This window comes from Eubalaena glacialis, chromosome 3, assembly GCF_028564815.1.
Source record: "Eubalaena glacialis isolate mEubGla1 chromosome 3, mEubGla1.1.hap2.+ XY, whole genome shotgun sequence".
Lineage (NCBI taxonomy): Eukaryota > Metazoa > Chordata > Mammalia > Artiodactyla > Balaenidae > Eubalaena > Eubalaena glacialis.
The window spans coordinates 47,892,237-47,918,002 of NC_083718.1; the positions used below are offsets into that span (position 1 = coordinate 47,892,237).

Here is a 25,766-nt window from a genome sequence, read left to right on the forward strand (position 1 = left end):
TCACTGTTGAATTTTACCAAATGTTTGTGGAAAAAATTATACCAATTCTCTACCTTTCTTTCAGAGGATAGAAGCAGAGAGACTACTTCCTAACTCATTCTATGAGACCAGCGTTACCCTAATACCAAAACCAGACAAAGACATTATAAGAAAAGGAAATTACAGGCCAATATCTCTCATGAACGTAGATGTAAAAATTCTCAACAAAATATTAGCAAGTTGGATCCAACAATGTATAAAAAGAAAATCTCTTCAGTCCCTAAGATGCTGACATACCCCCCTGGATGAAAAAGACTATCTTTAGCTATTTGCCCATTTTGCAGTGGTATACTGATAAATGTTTAACAACCAGCTCTCTGGGAGTAGGGAGGGAAACTCTGATTTATAGCATCTGCAATATTTGTGGTGCGAAACACTCCCACTATGGTCAATATGTACCTACTAATATGATGTCACTAAACTCTCAGTGGGAAGAGATACATGCTCTCAGTGGCAAGATCCAGAACACCACTGACAATATACCAAAATTACAGCTAAATTCAATCAATATAGAGGCTGGGAGATAACCAAAGAAAGTCTGAAGAACAGTAAGCCAGTAGAAAAGTGAGCAAAACAGCAGTAAGCCAATAGTTACTCAACATGAAGAGAAAAAAATCCTGACTTTTGTTTTATGACATTTACTAATATCATTTAGCTTTTCATTATATAGACATTAGATATCATAGCTGACAAACTGTACAAAGATTGCTCTAATCCAGTATTTCTGGTTCTTTTTGCTTTGATATATTATTCTATTATAATTAGATTTCTAATTTTTCAAGATTAAAAAAACTTGGCTTTTGGTTTATTTTAAGATTTCATAACAGTTATTTAATTTTTGTAATGTAATAGAAGTTCTGAACTGCAAATCAAGATAGCCAGGATCTAAGCAAATTGGCTTGGGAATCAGACAGACCTGGGTTCAAATCCTTAATTCACTTTTTAGTAGGTATGTAATCTCAATGAATTAATTATCATATATTTTCTGAATCTTAGTTTCCTTTTCTGTACAATAGAATGCAATATCCAATGCAGAGGGTAACTATCTCATTTTTGTTTGTCAATATCCCTCTTTTAGACCATCTCAGCTAAGGTGGCTCTCCCAATTATGCTCTATCACTTCAACTCTTTGAGTTTGTCCTGTATGCTTATCAATATCTGAATGATATTCTAATTCCAGCAGTTAGAATGGTGCTCAATAAGTATCTGTTGGATGAATGAATGATTAAAAGAATGAATTAATGAATGATTAAAAGAATGAATTAATGAATGAACAGCCACTCTTCTATTCCATATGATTTCTTTCAGGCTGTCAAACAAGAAACCCTGCCCCTCTTGATACATGGTGGGCAAGTAGCCCAAGCTGGCTCTGAGCAGTATCCTTCTCCTGGACTCCCTGAGTTCAGAGGTGAGCCTGGGACCCAAACAAAATCAAACAGGGTTCTTTCTCAGAGGCTGATACAAATGAGAGAGAGAGAGGAACTTTTTTCCTCTGAGGCCTTAGATTATAAGGCCGCTGTGAGCCAGCTGCCGGAAGTCATATTTCCCACCACATGGAAAGAGTTTAATGGAGAATAAAGCCAAAGAAAAGAAAGCAGAGATGAGAGATGGAAAACATGTTAGTAAAAACATTAGCCAAATCCCTGGATTCCATCATACCTGAAAGTAGAATTTTCTATGTAAGCTTAGTATTTAAGTTTGATTTCTGTCACTTTAACCTGAAAGAGCCCTAATATACCACACCCAGTATATTCACTGTAAGAATATTTGCCCCAAACATTTTTGCCACCAACTAATTGGCTGTAAGGCAATTTTGCTGTGAAAGATAAAACAATGATCGACAGGTTTGACAGTTTGGTTTCAACTAGTTGACAGTGGTTTCATTTCTCCATTGACTCAGTGCTCCCATTTTTATATTATATACATCTTAGGCCTCGTAATGGTCACTACAGTGACGAGCAGATGTGAGGGTCTTAAAATAGTGGATGATAACAGCTATGTATAATGACTTGATAGAAAATACGGTGATAAGAAAACTTACTGGAAATGTGAAACAAGAGAGTGTAAAGCCAGATCGCATACTATACTAAAATGATAATATATCAGTTTGCAAATCCTTTGGTAAGCACAATCATCCCTCTCACCTGTCAAACGCAAAAGTTTACCAAGCTATGGCAAATATAAAAGTGGCGGCTAGTAATTCATAACGGTCTTCAAGAGCATTAATTATCGATTCTTTAGCTAATTCAGATACTACAGATTGCTCTCTAAGCTGTCTTTATCAAATCTATCCCACAATATTAGAAGTTGGAGGCAAAAGAATCAAGCTCCTCTTATCCCCGCAAAAGGAAACGGTTATATGCTTCCTGGTAAGTTTCCTGAAAATGGTGAAAATTTTTGCTATTTGATAGTGGAGAACATTATGTAGCCAGAATTTTGGTATCTGGGACAAAATCTGGCTTAGATGATTTGGTGAAATATAAGGACTGAGAATGTGATGGAACATTTAAATGTAGTCCAGATATGTATGACCAGTTATGTATGTTACATATATTGATAAGAAATAGCAGCGTCCCTTGTCTGTTCATTTTAAGTTCAGGGATATCTGAAAAGACTTACAGCAGATTTTTTGTATATCAAAAAGAATTTATGTCCAACATAAGATCCTGAATCCTTAATGATAAACTTTGAGAAAGGAAGTATCATCGTTTTCTAAGACATACCCCAATACAACTATAACATGAATTTACACACATTTTAAATGTATTCAAATATTTTCTGTATTTTCATTTTTCATGACAAAATGTTTTAAAAATTTTGTTTTTAATTTTTCATCTTAATTATATCCTTTTAAATGTCCCTCTTTTATTTTATCTTTATTATTTTATCTTTTACAGCAAAATTGTCTTATGGTCTGTTTAGTTGTGCAGCAAAACTGCCTGCAGCAAAGATTCTTAACAGTGAAGATACCTAGGACCCTAGAATACCTATGTTGTAGCGTTGTTTCACAAAGTCAAAAACAACATGTAGATAAAGTACTGAGCATGGTTCCTAGCACATGACAGGTATTTAGTGAATGGTAGCTAATATTATTTTACTCCTCACCAGCTGTGTGTTTCTGGGCAGGTCTTTAACCTCTCTAGGCTTCATTTATTTCATGTGAAAATGAATGACTGGATTAGCTGTTATCTAAGGTCCTCATAATCTCTAAAATTCCATTAATTTGATTAAATCTACATGATTAAAAATATACCACAGTTTAGAGCCTTTTATCATGTTCAGTTATATCAGGTATTTGATGTAACACTGATTAATGTCATACCTTCACAAGTTCATCCATGAGACAGGACTAAGAACACAGAAAATGAATATGTTCAAGGGTTGAGGCCATAACATCTCTTCACAATAAAGAAGAAAAGGTAATTATAACTCCTCTGTAGGAGTTAGAAAGATGCAAGTTTTGCTTATTGGTGGATTCTCACCTGGGCAAGGTCTAATGTTGCACATGATTATTTCCACAGCATTCCCTTCACATGGTTGCCCACCATGTTGAGCTGATGGATTATTGCAAGTTCTGGTCCTGGTTCGGTTGCCATGTCCGCAGCTCCTTGTGCATTCTTCCCAAGGGCTCCACTCTGACCAGTTACCATCCACTATCCAAAGGTGACACATTACACCATTAGATATATTTCAGTTGAAAGAACTAATAGTGAGACAAGCCATAGTTAGGGAACAGAAATGAGTATCTACTGAACACGTGCCTGTCCGGTGAATAAAGAGGTTTACCTGGACACAGCTTATGTTGACAGTTCCGCATTTCTGAATCCAATCCCTGGCAAGGCTTCCCACCATTGGCTGGAGAGGGGTTGTTGCACACACGACTCCTCTTTTGGATGCCTTTTCCACAGGTGACACTGCAGGATCTCCAGGTTGACCACTGGGAAAAGCCACCATGAACTGCAAGTAAAACATTGTACTTGGTCTCTGTTTTTGTAAGTAAAAAAATTGTAAGTCAGATTTCATTTAAGATATGCACTGCGTCTAGCGCTGAACCTATGAAGGCTGAGAGATTGTTTATGGAAGCTCTTCTTTACTGTAAAATTAAAACCTAAGCATGAGAGAAGAACTTCAAACTGTTAACTAGAGTTTCTTCCCAGCTCCAGTCCTGACTCATCTGGACATGGCTGTTGAAAGAGTCAGCGACCAAGAAATTTATATGCTATTTACCTTTTGGAAAGAAGTCATTCTTTAAAGCAAAAATATGCATTGAGTTTTGAGAATAAATTTAACCTAGTTTTGAATACAAAATTCAGTTCTGGATTTTGAATTATTAACTTGGTATTTTGCAACTCTCATCTGTATTGTTTCAGTCCTTTCAGTCTGTGATGTGATTTTTGTCCTAGCCCTATAATCTAGAAGTATCTTTTTTTTTAAAAAAAAGTTACTATTTTTAAAAAAAATTAATTAATTAATTAATTAATTAATTTTATTTATGGCTGTGTTGGGTCTTCGTTTCTGCACGAGGGCTTTCTCCAGTTGCGGCAAGCGGGGGCCACTCTTCATCGCGGTGCGCGGGCCTCTCACTATCGCGGCCTCTCTTGTTGCGGAGCACAGGCTCCAGACGCGCAGGCTCCGTAGTTGTGGCTCACGGGCCCAGTTGCTCGGCGGCATGTGGGATCTTCCCAGACCAGGGCTCGAACCCGTGTCCCCTGCATTGGCAGGCGGACTCTCAACCACTGCGCAACCAGGGAAGCCCTAGGAGTATCTTAAAGGTAGAGGAAACTTGGACTAAGATGCTTAATGATTTTTATGATTTGGATCACTCCAGGTGCTGTTTAACATGAATATCCCAGGGTGAACGAATCACACTCACCCTGGACGATGACAGGCACTCGGACAAGGACAGAACCCATCAAGTTTCGAGCAACACATTCATATTCGGATGTATCTTCTTTCCGAGCAGCGGTGATATATAATGAGTTGTTGGACAACACATTAATTCGCTCATCCCAGGGGATAGAGTGCCCTTGACGGGACCATGTAATGGTTGGATGAGGCTCTCCAGTTGCCTGACAATTCAAGACGACTTTGCCACCAGCATTAATAATAGTTTCTATTGGCTCAAGAGTGATAACAGGAGGACCTATGGAAAAAAGCACATAGTATTTCTTAGCTTTTGGGGAATTATATGAACATTTTAAGCCATATTATATAGTAACATTATTTTGAAAAAAAGTTAGGCTGATTTTTTAATACACTGTAGCTTCTCAACTATTAAGGTTGTAATGGCTATTGATAGAATGTTTTATTTAGTAAATGGCAAAAATTTAAAATCCCCAAGCAGTCTAGCCTAGAGCATGGGCCCTGCAGTCATGCTTTTCTGGATTCAAATTTTGTCTCTGCTCTTTACTACCTTTTTGAATCACTGTGTCCTTAAAAATGGTCCCTAGTTCACAGGATTTTGTTTGACTCGACTAAGATGATGTAAGCACAGCTCTTCAACAAAGTAAGCACACAATATTATTAGTACTATTGTTATTGTTAACAAGGTAAGCACACAATATTATTAGTACTGTTGTTGTTATTATCGTTGCTTTTGTCTGTGTTTTACATGGTGAACATTCAATTCTTTCCCTTACATTATTTTTGAGGTAGGGAGTCATTGTCAACTTATTCTTTCACCAGTGGTCATCATTCTTTAATAAACATATATTAAGAACCTACTTTTTGCCAGGCATTGTGCTAGATGCTGGGGGCACAGATATAATTTCTAGTCTCAAGGAGCTAACAGTCCACTTATAAGACAGACAAATAACCCATTATTGAGCTGTGCTATAATATACCTGTAGAATTTGTTAATAGAATAGGTAGAATAGAATTTAGTATACAATAGGTAAATGTGTGGTAATCTGGGAGCATAAACAATAGTGACTCAATAGATCATACAAAAGCATGTCACTGGAAATGAAGAGGAAAAGGAAAATATTCAAGAATTATTAAGAAGGTGGGAGTGATAGAACTTAGCCATTGAATGGTATGGCATAAAGGGAGGAATTGATGACTACAGGGTTTTGATTTGGGCAATATAGTATATCTTTGGGCAATCCAGTAGAACATAGGAGAAAGAACAGATTTGTTGGGAGGGAGTAAGGAATGATAATTTGCATCCATGTAGAACTGCTGAGCTTGAGATATCTGTAGGACATTCAAATGGAGATGTCTAGACCACAGTTGGATATTCATATCCAGAGCTCAGAACAGAGATATGGGCTAGAAATATAGATTTGTGAGTCTTTCATGAGTGGATAAGATTGCTTCAGAAGTGACTCTAAAATCAGAGGAAGAGATCCAAAGACATAAACTATTACAACATCATTATTTAAGAAATGGACAGAAAATGAGCCTGTAATTGAGTTTCTTCCTTGAAGAAACTCAGGAGAAAATGGTATCCTGGCAACCAAAGGGAGTTTCAAGAAGGAGGAAGAGGTTAACAGTATCTATACTGGATGATAGCTGTTCAAATAAAGTTGTTGGAAAGAATGTAAAAGGAACTGCAAAAAGCTGCTGACAGAATGTTTATCTTTATACTGGTCTACAGTGTCAGGATAGAATATGAAAGACTTCATGGAGAAGAAGCTTGGACTGGATTTTTAAAAATGAGTAAGATTACAGATAGCAGAAAGGAGGCTCCCTGGAGAGAAGGAAATAGCATAGAGATGGGTTTAGTTTTGAAAGGATGATTCACCCAGGAGAGCAGTAGCATGCAGGTTTTAAACATTTGGTTAAAATCTTATAAGAAAATCAGAAGGGTTTATGTTTGAATAGGTAAGCAAAGGGGAGTGTGTTTATTCTTGATATAGTATGTCGGGATGACAGTGGTGTTTTAGTGAGACTGAATTGAATGGTGGAATGATTTGCTCAGTGAGAGTTAATGCAATCATATAATTCAAGGCAGTGGCTGCACATTATAGACCAGGAAATGTATCTGGAATGATGGAACATAAAACAAACATAGAAGTAAAATGTGTTTTATTGTGATATTACTATGCTAGTATTTTATGTAAAGGTACCACTGACATGTTGTCTTTTACAAAAGTAATTATTTCATATGAGGTTTGAATCCCTCAGTGAGTGTTATTAATGTATTATTCATATATATGCCCACATCATCCTATACAATTGCCTTCTTACTTGATGTTTACATTAACATCACTCCAGGAACTTTCAGGGCTGGTGCTTTTCCTTCTCTCCCAGTGTTCAGATTACATTATGTATTCAATAAACTGTTGCTGAATAAAGTAAATGCCTCAGACTAATCACGCAACACTAAATAACAACATAATACTATGAACAGACAAGTTCATTTATTCATTATGGCCAAAGAAAGTGTTAAATAAAACTTAGAATCTTAATTTAGATTCCCCATTGGAACATTTCCAACTGCACATAAGGCTATAAATTAATTCAACAATAAGATCCCATATGAACATCTTTCAAAGTTGAATTAATTCTATCAGTCACATAATGATCAGTTAAATACGAGCATTTTATCTAAATGAAGACATTTCTTCTGGTGCTTTAATCTTAATTTTAAACAAATTATATTTTTGGCTTTTTTATATCCCTCATTTATTACAATGAATTTATTGTCAGTATGTAGATGAGCTAATCTAATCTAATGCAGCTTTTCTTAAACTGTCAGTCAGTGGAACACTCTTCTAGGAGAGATTAATCATGAGATGACCTACCTACACTCACCCAACAAAGGTTTCATGGAAATAACATTTTTTGGGGGAAATGTAGAATATTATATTTTCCTCTTGTTGAGTTATAACTAACTCACATCTGCATATTAACATTTCTGGAAATATCTGCAGTAAAGAAATTGGTGCACCTAAGCAGGGCTTGGCATATAGTAGGTGCTCTTTATATATTTAATAAATGAATAAACTTTGTTTAATCTATTTTTTTCTCAGACTTATTTGATCATGGCACTCTTTTTTCCTAATGACATCCCACAAAGTTATCATTTGGTAGATATGTATTTTAATAAAACATTGTCTTAGCAAGACATACAAACAACCTGAGTGTCTCTCAATGGATGAATGGATAAAGAAAATATGGTATATATATATATTACATATATGGTATATATAATATATTCTATTCTATTTTGTATACACACACAAACATACACACACACACACACACACACACACACACACACACACACACACACACACACACACACACGAATATTATTCAGCCATGAAAAGAAGGGAATCCTGCCGTTTGTGACAACATGGATGGACCTGGACAGCATTATGTTAAGTGAAATAAGCCAGACAAAAAAGAGACAATTCATGTGTGGTAAATCACTTACATGTAGAATCTTAAAAAAAAAAAAAAAAAAAAAAAAAAAGTCAAACTCAGAAACAGAGAATAGGGGCTGAAGGGTGGGGGATATGGGGAGATACTGGTCAAAACATACAAACTTTCGATTATAAGACGAATAAATTCTGAGGATCTAATATACAGCATGGTGACTACAGTTAGTAGTACCATACTGAAATACTTGAAATTTGCTAAGTGAATGGATCTTAAATATTCTCACCAAAAAACCCACAAAAAACAAACCAAAAACAATGACTGTGTGAGGTGACGAATGTGTTAATTAACTTGATTGTGGTAATCATCTTATAATGTACATGTATATCAAATCATCACTGTACACTTTAAATATACGTAGTGTTTTTTTTTAACATCTTTATTGGAGTATCATTGCTTTACAATGGTGTGTTAGTTTCTGCTTTAGAACAAAGTGAATCAGTTATACATATACATATGTTCCCATATCTCTTCCCTCTTGCGTCTCCCTCCCTCCCACCGTCCCTATCCCACCCCTCTAGGTGGTCACAAAGCACAGAGCTGATCTCCCTGTGCTATGCGGCTGCTTCCCACTAGCTATCTATTTTACGTTTGGTAGTATATATAAGAAGTCCATGCCACTCTCTCACTTCGTCCCAGCTTACCCTTCCCCCTCCCCGTGTCCTCAAGTCCATTCTCTACATCTGTGTCTTTTAAATATACGTAGTTTTATTTGTCAATTATACCTCAATAAAGCTGGTGGGGGGGGGGAACCACTGTCTTAAATATCTGTTAAATATCTATTCAGTGTTAAAGTTTTAGAGAATAGTAGTTTGGCAAACAGCTGTTAGTAAATGCTCGTCTACAGCATCTCTCAATAGTGAATAAAGAAAATGTAAATAAATTCATCCCATTCATTACTGAGGCTATTCGCAAAATAAGCTGATTTCCTTAAATTCTCAACCTAATGACATTGTTCTCGGGTCAGCCCCTGAAGTGGTTCTGGGGACTGTCCAGGGAGCCACTGGAGTTTTTCATGTTTTTCTAATTATGAAAACCTGTCTTCCAGTGGTTTATACTGAGGGCTTTCATCACGAGCATGATAATCCTGCCCAGAACACATAGTTATTTCACGGCAGATTGACAGCAATCGAGCCGGAGCACTCTTGAGTTCATTTAAATTAGTCTTTATTTTCAACACTTATTTTTCAAGTGCCAGAAAACGACATCTTTGTAAGTTCATTACAGCAGCTGTGAGGAGCTATACGAAGGGTACTCGATTGAATATATTGCAAACAACACAAAAAGCTCTGCTACCAAGCAACTGCAAGCGTGAGCTGCATGTGTTACATAAAATATATTGCAACATTGTATCAGTCTTATGCTTGGTAACAGCTGCTCCGTCAGCAGCAGAAAAGTAAGTTAGACAGACTCTGAAAGCTACCATTAATGTACTTGCTAGAAAGTTAAATGAACAATTAAATGGACATTTCTTAAAACAAGTGTTTAATTAGAGTTTGATTAAGCAGCTTACTCTGCAGAGTCAGACTCATGCTGCGCTCCACCACCCCAGCTTCATTGGTAGCTACACATGTATAGTCACCGGCATCTTCATTCTATGGAAATAAGCAGTGTTTTATAAAAATATGTGCCTATAGAACAGCGCAAATCACTTTTTATTACCATGATGCTTGTTTATATGCAATTTTGTTTTTGAGATGGTATTTCAATGGAAATAGAAAAACTTACATATATTTAACCACATAAATAGATTTTTTTTTTAAAGAAAAGAAGAGAAAGAAATTCCTAGCTTAAATTTTTTCTGAACAACCTATCATTGCTCTCAGGGGACGATAACTGGCAGGAAACCTAAGCAGAAAATCACATTTTTTACGATCATTTATCCAAAATTATCTTATTAAAGAAAAATGCCAACACTATTCTTATAGATATCTTAAAAAGCATTAAATAATCAGAACAAATCAACGAATATCTAGTTCTTTCTTACGGGGGTTATTAAAAAAAAAAACATTAAGCTTAGCCTCCATTTAGAAAGCTTGAAATGCAGGAAAGAAAGCGAGAAACTAATTTACTAATGATGACAAATCACAGAATGTAAGTCACAAATTTATACATATATGGTTGGTATAGAAAATAAGGACCACATGAGTTTAGATTTGATGATTAATTAGAGACACAGATTTTGCTAAGGTCTTGTGAACAGAAGAATTCTGGTCTTGTTAATAGAAAGAGTAAGTCAGTTAAGGGGAACTGAATTGAAGGAAGTGGAGGAGGGTGGGAGGAGAGAGACAGATGTTGATTTAGATGTTTAATCGGGGTATCAATGCATTATCCAAATAGAGATTTCTAGTAGGAAACTGTAAACGGAACTTGAGTTTCAAGTTGAAGGTATAGGGTTAGGAATCTGAAATTGTATGGTGGAAAATAATTAGTATTAGTATTAATATTGATATTAGGAGAAGTACCAAGGACTTCAGAAGTAGTAATGTTTGTGTAGAGGAAAAGGAGGGTAAAGCAGTAATGAAGAAGCCTGAGACTCATTAGTGTAGCTAGAGGTAGAAATCATCTCAAAATTGAAGGGACAATCAATAACATCTAAGGTTGAAATAAAGCCAAGGAGAAGAAAAGACTGAGAGTGGCCCATTGGAGCAGGTGATAGGATAGTATATACTAATTAATTAATTCAACAGTAGGTTAACAAATTACCCTCATTTAGTCTAGTTAAGAATTTTTCAGATAAAATATCTCATTCACTTGACCCCCAAATTAGAATAACTTAAAGTACTAATCACTGTCTGAATTACTGAAGCTTTTGGAAAGCCTAATATAGGTATCGACTTGGTGATGAAATCTAACATTTATTTGTAATTTACAATGTTGTAATTCTTCAATTTCTGCATTCTAAAACAGATTTGAGGAAGTTATCTACTGGTGTTGAACAGTAGGTCAATGATGGAGAACAAAGCAGCAAAATTATTTTATTGCTTGTACTTCTTTGAAGGGCTAAAAATCATCAATTTGAACCATTGTTTCAGTTTTTTAAAAGAACCCATTGATTCAGATTTTATGATTAAAATAGGAATGCATGAGAAACTTTTCCCATCCATGGCACCTGTAGAGAGGCATTGATTGTGACAGTTAAAGTGCATACTGACAATTCCAGTGTGACTTACTATAGTGCCATAAATGGCCAGGGAGCCGTTTCCAAGTTGCCGAATTCTGTGGCTAATTTCAATATCCATCCCCCTTCTGCTCCACTGGATAGTTGGGGCGGGATCACCTTTCACCTCACAATTCAGGATTGCATTACCACCAAGTGGTTCAATCCAGTTAGAAGGGTAATCACCTTTGAAGACTGGAGGTTCTGGGGAAATAACAAAAGATGAGTATAAGAAAAGGAAGCTCCAATAATTTCTTTGTGATTTTGATCTATTTAAAAGATAATTTAGTGAAGAGGGGAAAAGCCACTTTTGAGCCCCATGAATCTTCCAGAATTAATTGCTCATGCTAATCAATGAGATAATTTTGTCCATTTCAATAACCTAAGTGGATGATTCCATTTTGTGCCAAATGATCTCTTTACATACTGCTTACCTACTTTTGAGTTGAATGTTCATAATTTTTTTTACATCATGAATTTGCATATCTGTGAAATAAGACTAAATGGACTAATAAACTGAAGTTGTATTACTACACAATAAGGAGGCAAAACACAAACCATTCATCATAAATAAATTACAAATTAAAAATAGAACACTTTTATCTACCTTTCACATAAACAAATCCAATTGCCTTCACAAAACCAACGCTGTTCTCTGCAGTGCACACATAAGTACCCGAATCTTCTTTTGACATCCTTTCAATAACAAGTTCACTGTGTCCATTTACACTGTCAAAGTGGGCTGAAGGAAACAAGGTAGAAAGCAACATAAATGCCTCTCAGTAACCTAGGAAAATAATCACTACAGCTCAATATTTTGCAGGTTAGATTTATGAATTGGTCAGCAATTGAACCAAAGAGATCTCATTATGACATTGGAGGAGAGAGCCTTTTCCAGGGATTTCTTCCTGAGCTATTTGCTGTGTCTCTAGACACTTGTTTGAAGAATGAAAAACAGAAGGAACAGGAGAAGAGAATGAAAACAAACATCTTTTAAAATTAATTTTCAATTTGAAGTACACCTTTCATCTCAAAGGGTTGCCTAAAGCTGGCTCACAGTCTCTCTGGGTTTCAAAAAATCTTTCAGAAATATGACATTTTCCATTTCATTTCTCTCACACCACTTTTCCTCCAAAACAATTTACATCAAAATATAATTCAACTGACCTGGCAGCTCAGAGGGGAAATCATGAAAGTATACGCTAGTTAGGTAATAAATAATGACAACAAGATTAAATTTGTAATAATTTGAACTTCTCCATAAGTGATGATGATATATTTACAACGGTATTTACAATACTTGGAATAGAGTATAAGATAAACATGCTAATCCTAAAATAATCAATACTAAATAAGGTTTTGATTAGACCAGCCAATATCTAATTATGTTAAGTATGTTTACCTTGCATGTTCTCTCTCATTCAAATTATCTTTTAAAGTTTCAAAGTGCTGAATATTATGTGGAAAATTAAGCTTTAAAAATTTAAATAGGGGCTTCCCTGGTGGTGCAGTGGTTGAGAATCTGCCTGCCAGTGCAGGGGACACGGGTTCGAGCCCTGGTCTGGGAGGATCCCACATGCCGCGGAGCAGCTGGGCCCGTGGGCCACAATTGCTGAGCCTGCGCGTCTGGAGCCTGCGCTCCGCAACGAGAGAGGCCGCGATAGTGAGAGGCCCGCGCACCGCGATGAAGAGTGGCCCCCACTTGCCGCAACTGGAGAAAGCCCTCGCACAGAAACGAAGACCCAACACAGCCATAAATAAATAAATAAATAAATAAAATTAAAAAAAAAAAAAATTTAAATAGCTAAGTTAGTACTACACCTTCAGAAAAGAGTACTGATTAAGTTTTTTAGAGTTTATTTTTCCATAGTAAGGTATACTATTATTGTTAAGGTGATACAGTTGGTGAATTCTAGTGATTAACATAAATCTTTATAGCAGAGAAAACTCAAGCTTATTACTAATTTTCCAGCAAGGCATTTGTAAATGCAGTACTTCAGAACTCAATTTTGGGATGCAACAATTTCTCTTTACAGACAATATCTTTATGCTGGTCATAAAGTCTAACAAATAGAGACACTTGTCCTCCCAGGGGTGAGGGCTCCTGGGCTTTAAAACAAAAAAGGAGATTGGTTTTGAGTTCTCTATGGTTGTACTATTCACTTCTTAAGAATTAAATTACCAACCTGGGATAATATTGTTATTGAAGGTCCATGTTAACTTGGGCAAAGGAATACCAGTTGCTTTACAGTTTAATCGTAGCTGTTCTCCTTTATTTAATGACACATCTCCAGGAAGTTCAGTAAAAGTGGGGAGAACATGCACAGTCAGGCTGACGGTGTGTGTGTCTTCACCTGCAGCATTGTTAGCAATGCAGGTATAGGTGCCAGAATCCTCTGGCTTAAAGAAAGAAAAATCATAGGGCTTAAAATTACATAATCTTACATTATACTACATATAATACATAAAATTGCATACCTTGGTCCCCAAAGGAGCACTCTTCTTTAAAGACAGTTTAAATTTCCATTTTGTAGTCTGAACCATCTGGCTAGCTTTTAAATAACATAATTTAAAATGTATAAGAATTTAAACAAAAGCCCATACCTTATAGAACTATAGAATTTATAATAATAAGATCTCAGAAAACTTCAGATTATAAAGTTCATTAAACATCAACTGCTGTACTGCAATGTACAAATAAAGAGCAAATAGTCCCAAAGGCTGTTAGAATCTTGACAGCATAGTTGGCTCTCTGGGTAATGTGGCACCAAAGTCCACCAAAATTATCAAAGGAAATGGCAAGAGTAAGGGCAGTTACACCTGCAATTCCAAAATTTCACTTGCTAAATCCAGCTCTTGGCACTCACTTTATTAGATGTATTGGCAGCATTTGACACAATTTTGGCTTCCTTCTTTTTAAAACCATGTCTTCACTTGGCTTCCAGGGCACCCCATTCCTCTAGTTTCCTTCTTACTTCACTGGTTGCTCCTTTTCCATCTCCTTTTGCTGGCTTCCCCTCCACATTAATGTCTTTATGTTGGTATGTGAGAGGGCTCAGTCTTAGTCCTCTTTTCTTCTGTATCTGCACTCACCTCTTTGGTGATCTCATCCAGTCTTATGGCTTTAAATATCATCTATCTATTGATGAGTACCAGGATCTCCAGCCCAGATCTTTCTTCCAAATCCCAACTACATTGAATTTTTCATTCCAACTCTCTGCTTAGATGTCTAAAAGACATCTCAAACTCATGTCCAAAACTGAACTCCCCATTTCCCCTTCCTGTTCTATCTGCAGCCTTCACACCATCTGTTGATGGCTACTTTGTTCTTCCAGTTGTTCATGCCTTTGTTCTCAGACATTTGAGTTATCCTTTATTCTTTTCTTTTTCAGACTCTACTTGCAATCTAGCTAGGAAATCCTAGCTTCAAAGTATGTGCAAAATCCAATCACTTCTCACCCCTTCTCTGCTAATGTTCAGCTTTTTAAAATTAATTTTTATTGGAGTATGGTTGCTTTACAATTCTGTGTTAGCCTCAACTGCACAACAAAATGAATCTGCCATATGCATACAGATATCCCTTCCCTTTTGGACTTCCCTCCCATTTAGGTTACCACAGTGCACTAGGTGAGTTCCCTGTGCTGTACAGCATGTTCCCATCAGTTGTCCATTTTACACATAGTATCTGGATAAAGAAGGTGTGGTACATATATACAATGGAATATTACTCAGCCATAAAAAGGAATGAAATTGGGTCAGAGATGTGGATTGACCTAATGTTCAGCTTTGAGTCCTATAATCTCTACTCTGCCTCCAGACCATCTTCCCAACTGGTCTTTTCTGTTTCTATCCTTGCCTCCTTACCATGTATTCTCATGGACTAGGAGGAGGAGGAAGAGGAGGGGGGGGAAGGGGGAGGAGGAGCCAATGCAATATTGCAAAAACATAAGGCAGACAACATTGTTCCCCTGCTCAAAACCTGTAATGGATTCTGATTTTACTCAGAGTAAAATGCAAAATTGTTATGACCTACAAGACACTACATGTATCTGGCCTTCATTTTTCTCTGACTTCTTTCTCCCTCTTTTCATTCTTTTTCTTCTTTGCTTTCACTGGCCTCCTGTTTCTCAAATACATCAGACATGTTCCTACCTTACATTCTTGCATTCTTTGCACCCACCTTAATTTCTTTGCCCCCAAAATCTGGGGAAGGAGCATCCCCGTTTTCTCTGCCTGGGATGCTCCTCTTCCAGATATTTGCTTAGCTAACTCACTTCCTTCAAATTTTGCTCAAAATGTCTCCTTCCCAAAGGACATTTACTCTGACTATGCTATTTAAAAATGTAACCTGTACTCCTCCGAATTCTGATCCCCTTTACCCTGCTCTTCTTTTATTTTTCATACCAGTTGTTTTCTTTTGGCAACTGGTATGGAACAATACATTGTTTATTTTTATTTGTTATTGTCTATCTCCCTCCTCTAGAAATAAACTCCACGAGCGCAAGGATCTTTGATTCTTTTGTTCCCTGATGTATTTATTCCCAGTGCCTAAATCAGTGTTGATCACAGAGAAGGTACTCAATAAATATTTGTTGAATTAATGACTGAATGCTTCTGACTGTGTTAAGGTACAGACTTTTTCTTCTTTTTAAAAAGTTTAAGAATATATATATATATTTTTTGCATTGAAGCATCAAAAAACTGATTGGAAATGCAGCATGAAAATTGTAATTACTCATTATAGGTATAATCTAAATTTGGTTGGTTGTATACTAATTTTTATAAGGGCAAACAGGAATAAATCATATTCCATGGAAAGGTCTCCCCACTCTGACACCACTTAGCTATTCTTAAAATTCCCAGGTTATAACAACTTAAGTTTAAAATCAAGGATTTTATGGAAGTAAAGCTTTTGAAAATCTGGATTGTACATATTATTCACAAATAGACTTCTTATCATTTGTGTCCTTTATCTAGTTTTTATAAGCTACCTTATTGTTGATATATTTCTTAATGTATCTGAGTCACTGTCTCACTAAAAGTCTAAACTTTTCTTATTTAATTTCTTCAGGTCTAAGAGTGATTAAGGGGCCTAATTCAACATTCTTGAACCTGGGAGTAATCCCTACCGGAGATGTTTACCAGCTTAAACAAACAAACAAGCAAACAAATTTATCCTTATTTTATCAATTCTAAAATTCATAGTTTTAACTTTTAATATCTCTGAATTTGGGATACAACTTAAAAATTGATGATCTTCTCTAGTTTACTTGACTATATATTTTTTTCTTAGTGGCACATAAAATATTGGTGCATCTTACAATTGATGGAAACTTAGATTTGAATAAATACAATTTCTACTAGCACATGAGACAGAGTTAGCCTATCACTAGAGCTATTTATCTGGTAATTCCAGGAGTCTGGCTAAAGGCTGAAATTATACTGTGAAGTGAACGTGATCAATTTTATCATTTTAATTTGTTCAAATTTAATTCTATGAAGACTTTGTAATGAAATTTAGGCACTTTGAAGGGTAATGAAAAGGAATAAGATAGGCACAAAAGCTCTGAATATGATTGACATTTTAATCATGTTTAATATTTAGTACCAAGCACTGATACTCTCAAACTACATGATAATTTTTTAAAAAGTCATGTGGTATACATAGATACAGATTCCTCTTCAAGTGGGCTCATACTGAAAAACTAAGATGCTTCCCATAGCTACAATTTTGCAAACTGGCGAAGTACCACCTAACAATATTCAAAAACCCCAGCTTGCCCTGATCCCTAAGACTAAGAGTTATTTAAAAACCTGAAAAGAGCAAAAAGCCTGCTTTTTGTATTTGCTTAATAATACATCAGACATTCTTACATCTCTACTCTTCTAACCATCCTCATGCATTGTTACAAACATGGAATATAAGAGAGGCTTAGAATTTTTCCTGATAAACACAGATTTCCACAAAAATAAAATAATTTTAGAAGGAGGCCACTTATGAGTTCTCACGATCTGCTAAATACTGTTCTCGGGGACATAAAATGAAATATGTGTAAAATTAATTTTTTGACCTGAATTTATAAGAGTACCTTCTTTCCTTTCATTATTAAAAAATACATTTCTGAGCTAAGTCACTAAATGTAAAAAGGTGAATTAATAATCTGGCTTAATGTATCTATTCATGTCTATTAAACTTACCACAACATTTTCCAGAATGAGCTCCCCATAGGGTTCGACAGTGTGTTTTCCTAACAAGTTAGCCAAAAGAACATTGTCTTTTTTCCAGTTAATTGCTGGTGTGGGGATTCCATCAGCCACGCATGGAAGAACGGCTTGTGAATTCTCATTGACCGTGTAATGTACTTCTGTACTTTGAATTCTAGGTGGTACTATGAAGAGTTTAAAAATGATAGGTATTCAGGATGTTGAGTTCAATAATATCTTTATTCACACTGAAAATTAACACACAATAGACTTTCTTGAGGGTAACTTGCTAGAAATACTAACAAAATTTATCAAGCCATTTACTTGTTTGTTACTATGAAAGCAATCCATATTTTTGATGCTAGCAAGAATTCTAATGCATCTGGACTTGCTGAATATCAATTTCTGAAAAAATGACATAGAACTGGTGAGAAATATTTAGATTTTATTTGACTTCCTGACTTTTCCTTACTTGAGTTTCTTTTGCTTATTGCACTGAAGTAAAATAAACAAGAGCAACTAAAACCAAAAATGCTTCTATAGTTGTAGAATTGCTAGATTTGTATCACACAGATATTGTGAGGATAGACTAATAAAAGTCCCTAGTTAAAAACACTGTAAAATACTCACCCCATATTAAATATCACAAAGTGCTAAAGAAAAAAATATTTATTGCAGTATTTCACATGTGTTACAACAAATGCAAGTAAAACCAGTGAAGACATTTAATTTAGTTTTTATACTGTCACAGAGAAATTTTTACAGTGATTTCATAATTCTGTGCAAATACTACCATTGCCTCAAATTTTTTTGAAATGGAATTTAGGCAATATAGAAAGGTCAATTGACTATTTCAGGGTACTAAGAAATACTTTAGTGAACTTGGAACTAAGATATTCACTTCTAAAAGAAAGGCTTAAAAAATATTAAGAATACTTGGCTCAAAAAGTAAAAATAGAGATTGGTTCAAGATGGTGGAGTAGAAGGACATGCTCTCACTCCCTCTTGCAAGAACACCAGAATCACAACTAACTGCTGAACAATCATCGAAAGGAAGACACTGGAACTCACCAAAAAAGATACCCCACATCCAAAGACAAAGGAGAAGCCTCAATGAGATGGCAGGCAGGGTGCTATCACAATAAAATCAAATGCCATAACCACTGGGTGGGTGACTCACAAACTGGAGAACAACTTTACCACAGAAGTCCACCCACTAGAGTGAAGGTCCTGAGCCCCATGTCAGGCTTCCCAACCTGGGGGTCCGGCAACGGGAGGAGGAATTCCCAGAGAATCAGACTGTGAAGGCTAGCGAGATTTGATTGCAGGACTTCGACAGGACAGGGGGAAACAGAGACTCCACTCTTGGAGGGCACACACAAAGTAGTGTGTGCATCGGGATCCAGGGGAAGGAGCAGTGACCCCATAGGAGACTGAACCAGACCTACCTGCTAGTGTTGGAGGGTCTCCTGCAGAGGCGGGGGGCAGCTGTGGCTCACCAAGGGACAAGGACACTGGCAGCAGAAGTTCTGGGAAGTACTCCTTGGCGTGAGCCCTCCCAGAGTCCGCCATTAGCCCCACCAAAGAGCCCAGTAAGGCTCCAGTGGGTCATCACAGACCAAACAACCAACAGGGAGGGAACCCAGCCTCACCCATCAGCAGACAAACAGATTAAAGTTTTATTGAGCTCTACCCACCACCAGTCCCTCCCATCAGGAAACTTCCACAAGCCTCTTAGATAGCCTCATCCACCAGAGGGCAGACAGCAGAGGCAAGAAGAATTATAATCCTGCAGCCTGTGGAACAAAAACCACATTCACAGAAAGATAGACAAGATGAAAAGGCAGAGGGCTATGTACCAGATGAAGGAACAAGATAAAACCCCAGAAAAACAACTAAATGAAGTGGAGATAGGCAACCTTCCAGAAAAAGAATTCAGAATAATGATAGTGAAGATGATCCAGGACCTCGGAAAAACAATGGAGGCAAAGATCGAGAAGATGCAAGAAATGTTTAACAAAGACCTAGAAGAATTAAAGAACAAACAAACAGAGATGAACAACACAATAACTGAAATGAAAACTACACTAGAAGGAATGAATAGGAGAATAACTGAGGCAGAAGAACGGATAAGTGACCTGGAAGGCAGAATGGTGGACAGACTATAGAAAAAAGAATGAAAAGAAATGAAGACAGCCTAAGGAACCTCTGGGACAACATGAAATGCAAAACATTCGCATTATAAGGGTCCCAAAAGGAGAAGAGAGAGAGAAAGGACCCGAGAAAATATTTGAAGAGATTATAGTTGAAAACTTCCCTAACATGGGAAAGGAAATAGCCACCCAAGTCCAGGAAGTGCAGCAAGTCCCATACAGGATAAACCCAAGGAGAAACGTGCTGACACACATAGTAATCAAATTGGCAAAAATTAAAGACAAAGAAGAATTATTGAAAGCAGCAAGGGAAAAATGACAAATAACATACAAGGGAAATCCCATAAGGTTAACAGCTGATTTCTCAGGAGAAGCTCTACAAGCCAGAAGGGAGTGGCATGATATACTTAAAGTGATGAAAGGGAAGAACCTACAACCAAGATTACTCTACCCAGGAAGGATCTCATTCAGATTCGATGGAGAAATCAAAAGCTTTACAGACAAGCAAAAGCTAAGAGAATTCAGCACCACCAAACCAGCTCTACAACAAATGCTAAAGGAACTTCTCTAAGTGGGAAACACAAGAGAAGAAAAGGACCTACAAAACCAAATGGAAAACAATTAAGAAAATGGTAATAGGAATATACATATTGATAATTTCCTTAAATGTGAATGGATTAAATGCTCCAACCAAAAGACACAGGCTTGCTGAATGGATACAGAAACAAGACCCATATATATGCTGTCTACAAGAGACCCACTTCAGACCTAGGGACATATACAGACTGAAAGTGAGGGGATGGAAAAAGATATTCCATGCAACTGGAAATGAAAAGAAAGCTGGAGTAGCAATACTCATATCAGATAAAATAGACTTTAACCTAAAGAACGTTACAAGACACAAGGAAGGACACTATGTAAAGATCAAGGGATCAATCCAAGAAGAAGATATAACAATTATAAATATATATACACCCAACATAGGAGCACCTCAATACATAAGGCAACTGCAAACAGCTCTAAAAGAGGAAATCAACAGTAACACAATAATCGTGGGGGGCTTTAACACCTCATTTACACCAATGGACAGATCATCCAAACAGAAAATTAATAAGGAAACACAAGCTTTAAATGACACAATAGACCAGATAGATTTAATTGATATTCATAGGACTTTCCATCCAAAAACAGTAGATTACACTTTCTTCTCAAGTGCACATGGAATATTCTCCAGGATAGATCACATCTTGGGTCACAAATAAAGCCTCAGTAAATTTAAGAAAACTGAACTCATATCAAGCATCTTTTCTGACCACAACGCTATGAGATTAGAAATCACTTACAGGGAAAAAAACGTAAAAAACACAAACACATGGAGGCTAAACAATACGTTACTAAATAACCAAGAGATCACGGAAGAAATCAAAGAGGAAATCAAAAAATACCTAGAGACAAATGACAATGAAAGCACAATGATCCAAAACCTATGGGATGCAGCAAAAGCAGTTCTAAGAGGGAAGTTTATAGCTATACAAGCCTACCTCAAGAAACAAGAAACATCTCAAATAAATAATCTAACCTTACACCTAAAGGAACTAGAGAAAGAAGAACAAACAAAACCCAAAGTTAGCAGAAGGAAAGAAATCATAAAGATCAGAGCAGAAATAAATGAAATAGAAACAAAGAAAACAATAGCAAAGATCAATAAAACTAAAAGCTGGTTCTTTGAGAAGATAAACAAAATTGATAAACCATTAGCCAGACTCATCGAGAAAAAGAGGGAGAGGACTCAAATCAATAAAATTAGAAATGAAAAAGGAGAAGTTACAACAGACACCGCAGAAATACAAAGCATCCTAAGAGACTACTACAAGCAACTCTATGCCAATAAAATGGACAACCTGGAAGAAATGGACAAATTCTTAGAAAGGTATAACCTTCCAAGACTGAACCAGGAAGAAATAGAAAATATGAACAGAAAAATGACAAGTAAGAAATTGAAACTGTGATTAAAAATCTTCCAACACACAAAAGTCCAGGACCAGATGGCTTCACAGGTGAATTCTATCAAACATTTAGAGAAGAGCTAACACCCATCCTTCTCAAACTCTTCCAAAAAATTGCAGAGGAAGGAACACTCCCAAACTCATTCTATGAGGCCACATTCACCCTGATACCAAAACTAGACAAAGATACTACAAAAAAAGAATATTACAGACTAATATCACTGATGAATATAGATGCAAAAATCCTCAACAGAATACTAGCAAACAGAATCCAACAACACATTAAAAGGATCATACACCATGATCAAGTGAGATTATCCAAGAGATGCAGGGATTCTTCAATATATGCAAATCAATCAATGTGATACACCATATTAACAAATTGAAGAATAAAAACCATATGATCATCTCAATAGATGCAGAAAAAGCTTTTGATAAAATTCAACACCCATTTATGATAAAAACTCTCCAGAAAGTGGGCATAGAGGGAACCTACTTCAACATAATAAAGGCCATATACGACAAACCCAAAGCAAACATCATTCTCAATGGTGAAAAACTGAAAACATTTTATCTAAGATCAGGAACAAGACAAGGATGTCCACTCTCACCACTTTTATTCAACATAGTTTTGGATAGCCACAGCAATCAGAGAAGAAAAAGAAATAAAAGGAATACAAATTGGAAAAGAAGTAAAACTGTCACTGTTTGCAGATGACGTAATACTATACATAGAGAATCCTAAAGATGCCACCAGAAATCTACTAGAGCTAATCAATGAATTTGGTAAACTTGCAGGATACAAAATTAATGCACAGAAATCTATTGCATTCCTATTCACTAAGAGAAATTAAGGAAACACTCCCATTTACCATTGCAACAAAAAGAATAAAAGACCTAGGAATAAACCTACCTAGGGAGACATAAGACCTGTATGCAGAAAACGATAAGACACTGATGAAAAAAATTAAAGATGATACCAACAGATGGAGAGATATACCATGTTCTTGGATTGGAAGAATCAATATTGTGAAAATGACTTTATTACCCAAAGCAATCTACAGATTCAATGCAATCCCTATCAAATTACCAATGACATTTTTTACAGAACTAGAACAAAAAATCTTAAAATTTGTATGGAGACACAAAAGATCCCGAATAGCCAAAGCTGTCTTGAGGGAAAAAAATGGAGCTTGAGGAATTAGACTCCTTGACTTCAGACTATACTACAAAGCTACAGTAATCAAGGCAGTATGGTACTGGCACAAAAACAGAAATATAGATCAATGGAACAGGATAGAAAGCCCAGAAATAAACCCACGCACCTATGGTCAACTAACCTATCCCAAAGGAGGCAAGGAGATACAATGGAGAAGAGACAGTCCCTTTAATAAGTGATGCTGGGAAAACTGGACAGCTACATGTAAAAGAATGAAATTAGAACACTCCTTAACACCATACACAAAAATAAACTCAAAATGGATTAGAGACTTAATTGTAACACCGGACAGTATAAAACTCTTAGAGGAAAACATAGGAAGAACACTCTTTGACATAAATCACAGCAAGATCTTTTTTGATCCACCTCCTAGAGTAATGGAAATAAAAACAAAAATAAACAAATGGGACCTAATGAAACTTAAAAGCTTTTGCACAGCAACGGAACCCATAAACAAGACGAAAAGACAACCCTCAGAATGGGAAAAATATTTGTAAATGAATCTTCAGACAAAGGATTAATCTCCAAAATATATAAACAGCTTATGCAGCTCAATATTAAAAAAACAAACAACCCAATCCAAAAATGGGCAGACGACCTAAATAGACATTTCTCCGAAGACATACAGATGGCCAAGAAGCACATGAAAAGCTGCTCAACATCACTAATTATTAGAGAAATGCAAATTAAAACTACAATGAGGCCATGGCTTGGAGTTAAAGAGCAGAACTCCTGACTACCATTCTGTGACCGATCAAGAGACTAACAGTTAAAAACCTCAGCAGGCCTTGTTCACGACATGCAGAAAAAAAAGTGCTGCAGTTCAGATACCTCTGGAATTTTTCCACAGTGTCACAGGTTTGTAATACTTGAAGCCCTACATTTCTAAGAATATATTTCTTGCTCAGTTGTTTCAGGCAAGCCCAAGACTTTGTAATTTTTAAAGGGCCCAAGATTTTTTTTTTTCAATAACAGACCAGCTTCTTTTTCCTGCAGTTACAGATGTAATTTCCTTTTTGTTGTCAAACATAAGGTACCAAATATGATGCAATACATTGTTTTGAAAAAAAAAAAAAAAAAAACTACCATGAGGGATCACCTCACACCAGTTAGAATGGGCATCATCAGAAAATCTACAAACAACAAATGCTGGAGAGGGTGTGGAGAAAAGGGAACCCTCTTGCACTGTTGGTGGGAATGTAAATTGATACAGCCACTATGGAGAACAGTATGGAGGTTCCTTAAAGAACTAAAAATAGAATTACCGTATGACCCAGCAATCCCACTACTGGGCATATACCCAGAGAAAACCATAATTCAAAAAGACACATGCACCCCAATGTTCACTGCAGCACTATTTACAATAGCCAGGTCATGGAAGCAACCTAAGTGCCCATCGACAGATGAATGGATAAAGAAGATGTGGTATATATATACAATGGACTATTACTCAGCCATAAAAAGGAACAAAATTGGGTCATTTGTAGAGACATGGATGCATCTAGAGACTGTCATACAGAATGAAGTAAGAAAGAGAAAAACAAATATCGTATATTGACACATATATGTGGAACCTAGAAAATGGTACTGATGAACCAGTTTGCAGAGCAGAAACTGAGACACAGAAGTAGAGCAAAAACATATGGACACCAAGGGGGAAAGCCGCAGGGGTGTGGGGGTGGTGGTGTTATGAATTGGGAGATTGGGATTGACATGTATACACTGATGTGTATAAAATGGATGACTAATAAGAAAAAAAAAAAAGTAAAAATACACTCCCCTCCCAAAACAATAAATTTTGGAATTTTTCAAATACATTGCTGAGAAATGGATCAATCTTAATGACATTTTTTAGAACAAACGGTTTCAGCAAAAATTATTTTTTTATGATTATAAGAGTAAATATACAAAGACTATGTGAATGATTATATGCATAAACAATAGATAATATGGAAAAGCCAAAAATCTATTTTGCTGAATGGTATGTCATAAATATTCATTTTTCATTAATGTATGCTGTATTTTTATTATCTCCTTTATCCTGGTTTCCTTGGGGTTTATATTTCAACTTTTCTAATGGTTACAAAGTTGCAGCATTAGTACATTTACTTAAATTCATTCTTTTTCAAAACGAAAATTTTAAGGCTGTGACTTTATATTTGATTATAGTTTTGGCCACACACCATACATTTTGATATGTGGTGTCCTTATTTTTATTATTTTCTAAATAATCTGAAAATAAAACCATATTCTTTGACGTACTTGTTGACTAGAATGGTATTTTTTAATTTGGCTGGGGTTGGGATTTTGGCATTATAAGTTCATTACACATTTCTAGCTTTATTGTGTTGTGGGCAGGAACTGTGGCCTATACTTTTAAATTATTATTAACAATTTCTTTGTTGTTTAGTATATGGTCAATTTTCATAAATTTTCTACAAACACTTGAAAGAAGAAATATTATTTACTTGAAACTAAAGGACTAATGTGTATTAATTAGTTCAATTATATTAACTGAAAGCAGGTATAAAACTGTAGAAAATTCAAATACACCTGAAAGATAAAAAACAGCTTTCACAAATTTTTTAAAAAGGAAA

At 36.0% G+C, this 25,766-nt stretch overlaps 1 protein-coding gene across 5 annotated transcripts in view; it reads right to left on the reverse strand.

The window, feature by feature from the left end:
• Positions 1–25,766, reverse strand: part of HMCN1 (hemicentin 1) — a 508,722-nt gene that overhangs the window by 65,328 nt on the left and 417,628 nt on the right. For all 5 annotated transcript variants that reach the window (XM_061187531.1, XM_061187534.1, XM_061187532.1 and 2 more), the window contains 8 exons: positions 17,786–17,976; positions 13,774–13,987; positions 12,195–12,329; positions 11,601–11,791; positions 9,941–10,022; positions 4,913–5,182; positions 3,826–3,996; positions 3,522–3,692 (listed from right to left, as the gene is read on the reverse strand). In XM_061187531.1, coding sequence (XP_061043514.1) covers positions 3,522–3,692; positions 3,826–3,996; positions 4,913–5,182; positions 9,941–10,022; positions 11,601–11,791; positions 12,195–12,329; positions 13,774–13,987; positions 17,786–17,976 — 1,425 coding nt within the window. The remainder of the gene's footprint in view (positions 1–3,521; positions 3,693–3,825; positions 3,997–4,912; positions 5,183–9,940; positions 10,023–11,600; positions 11,792–12,194; positions 12,330–13,773; positions 13,988–17,785; positions 17,977–25,766) is intronic.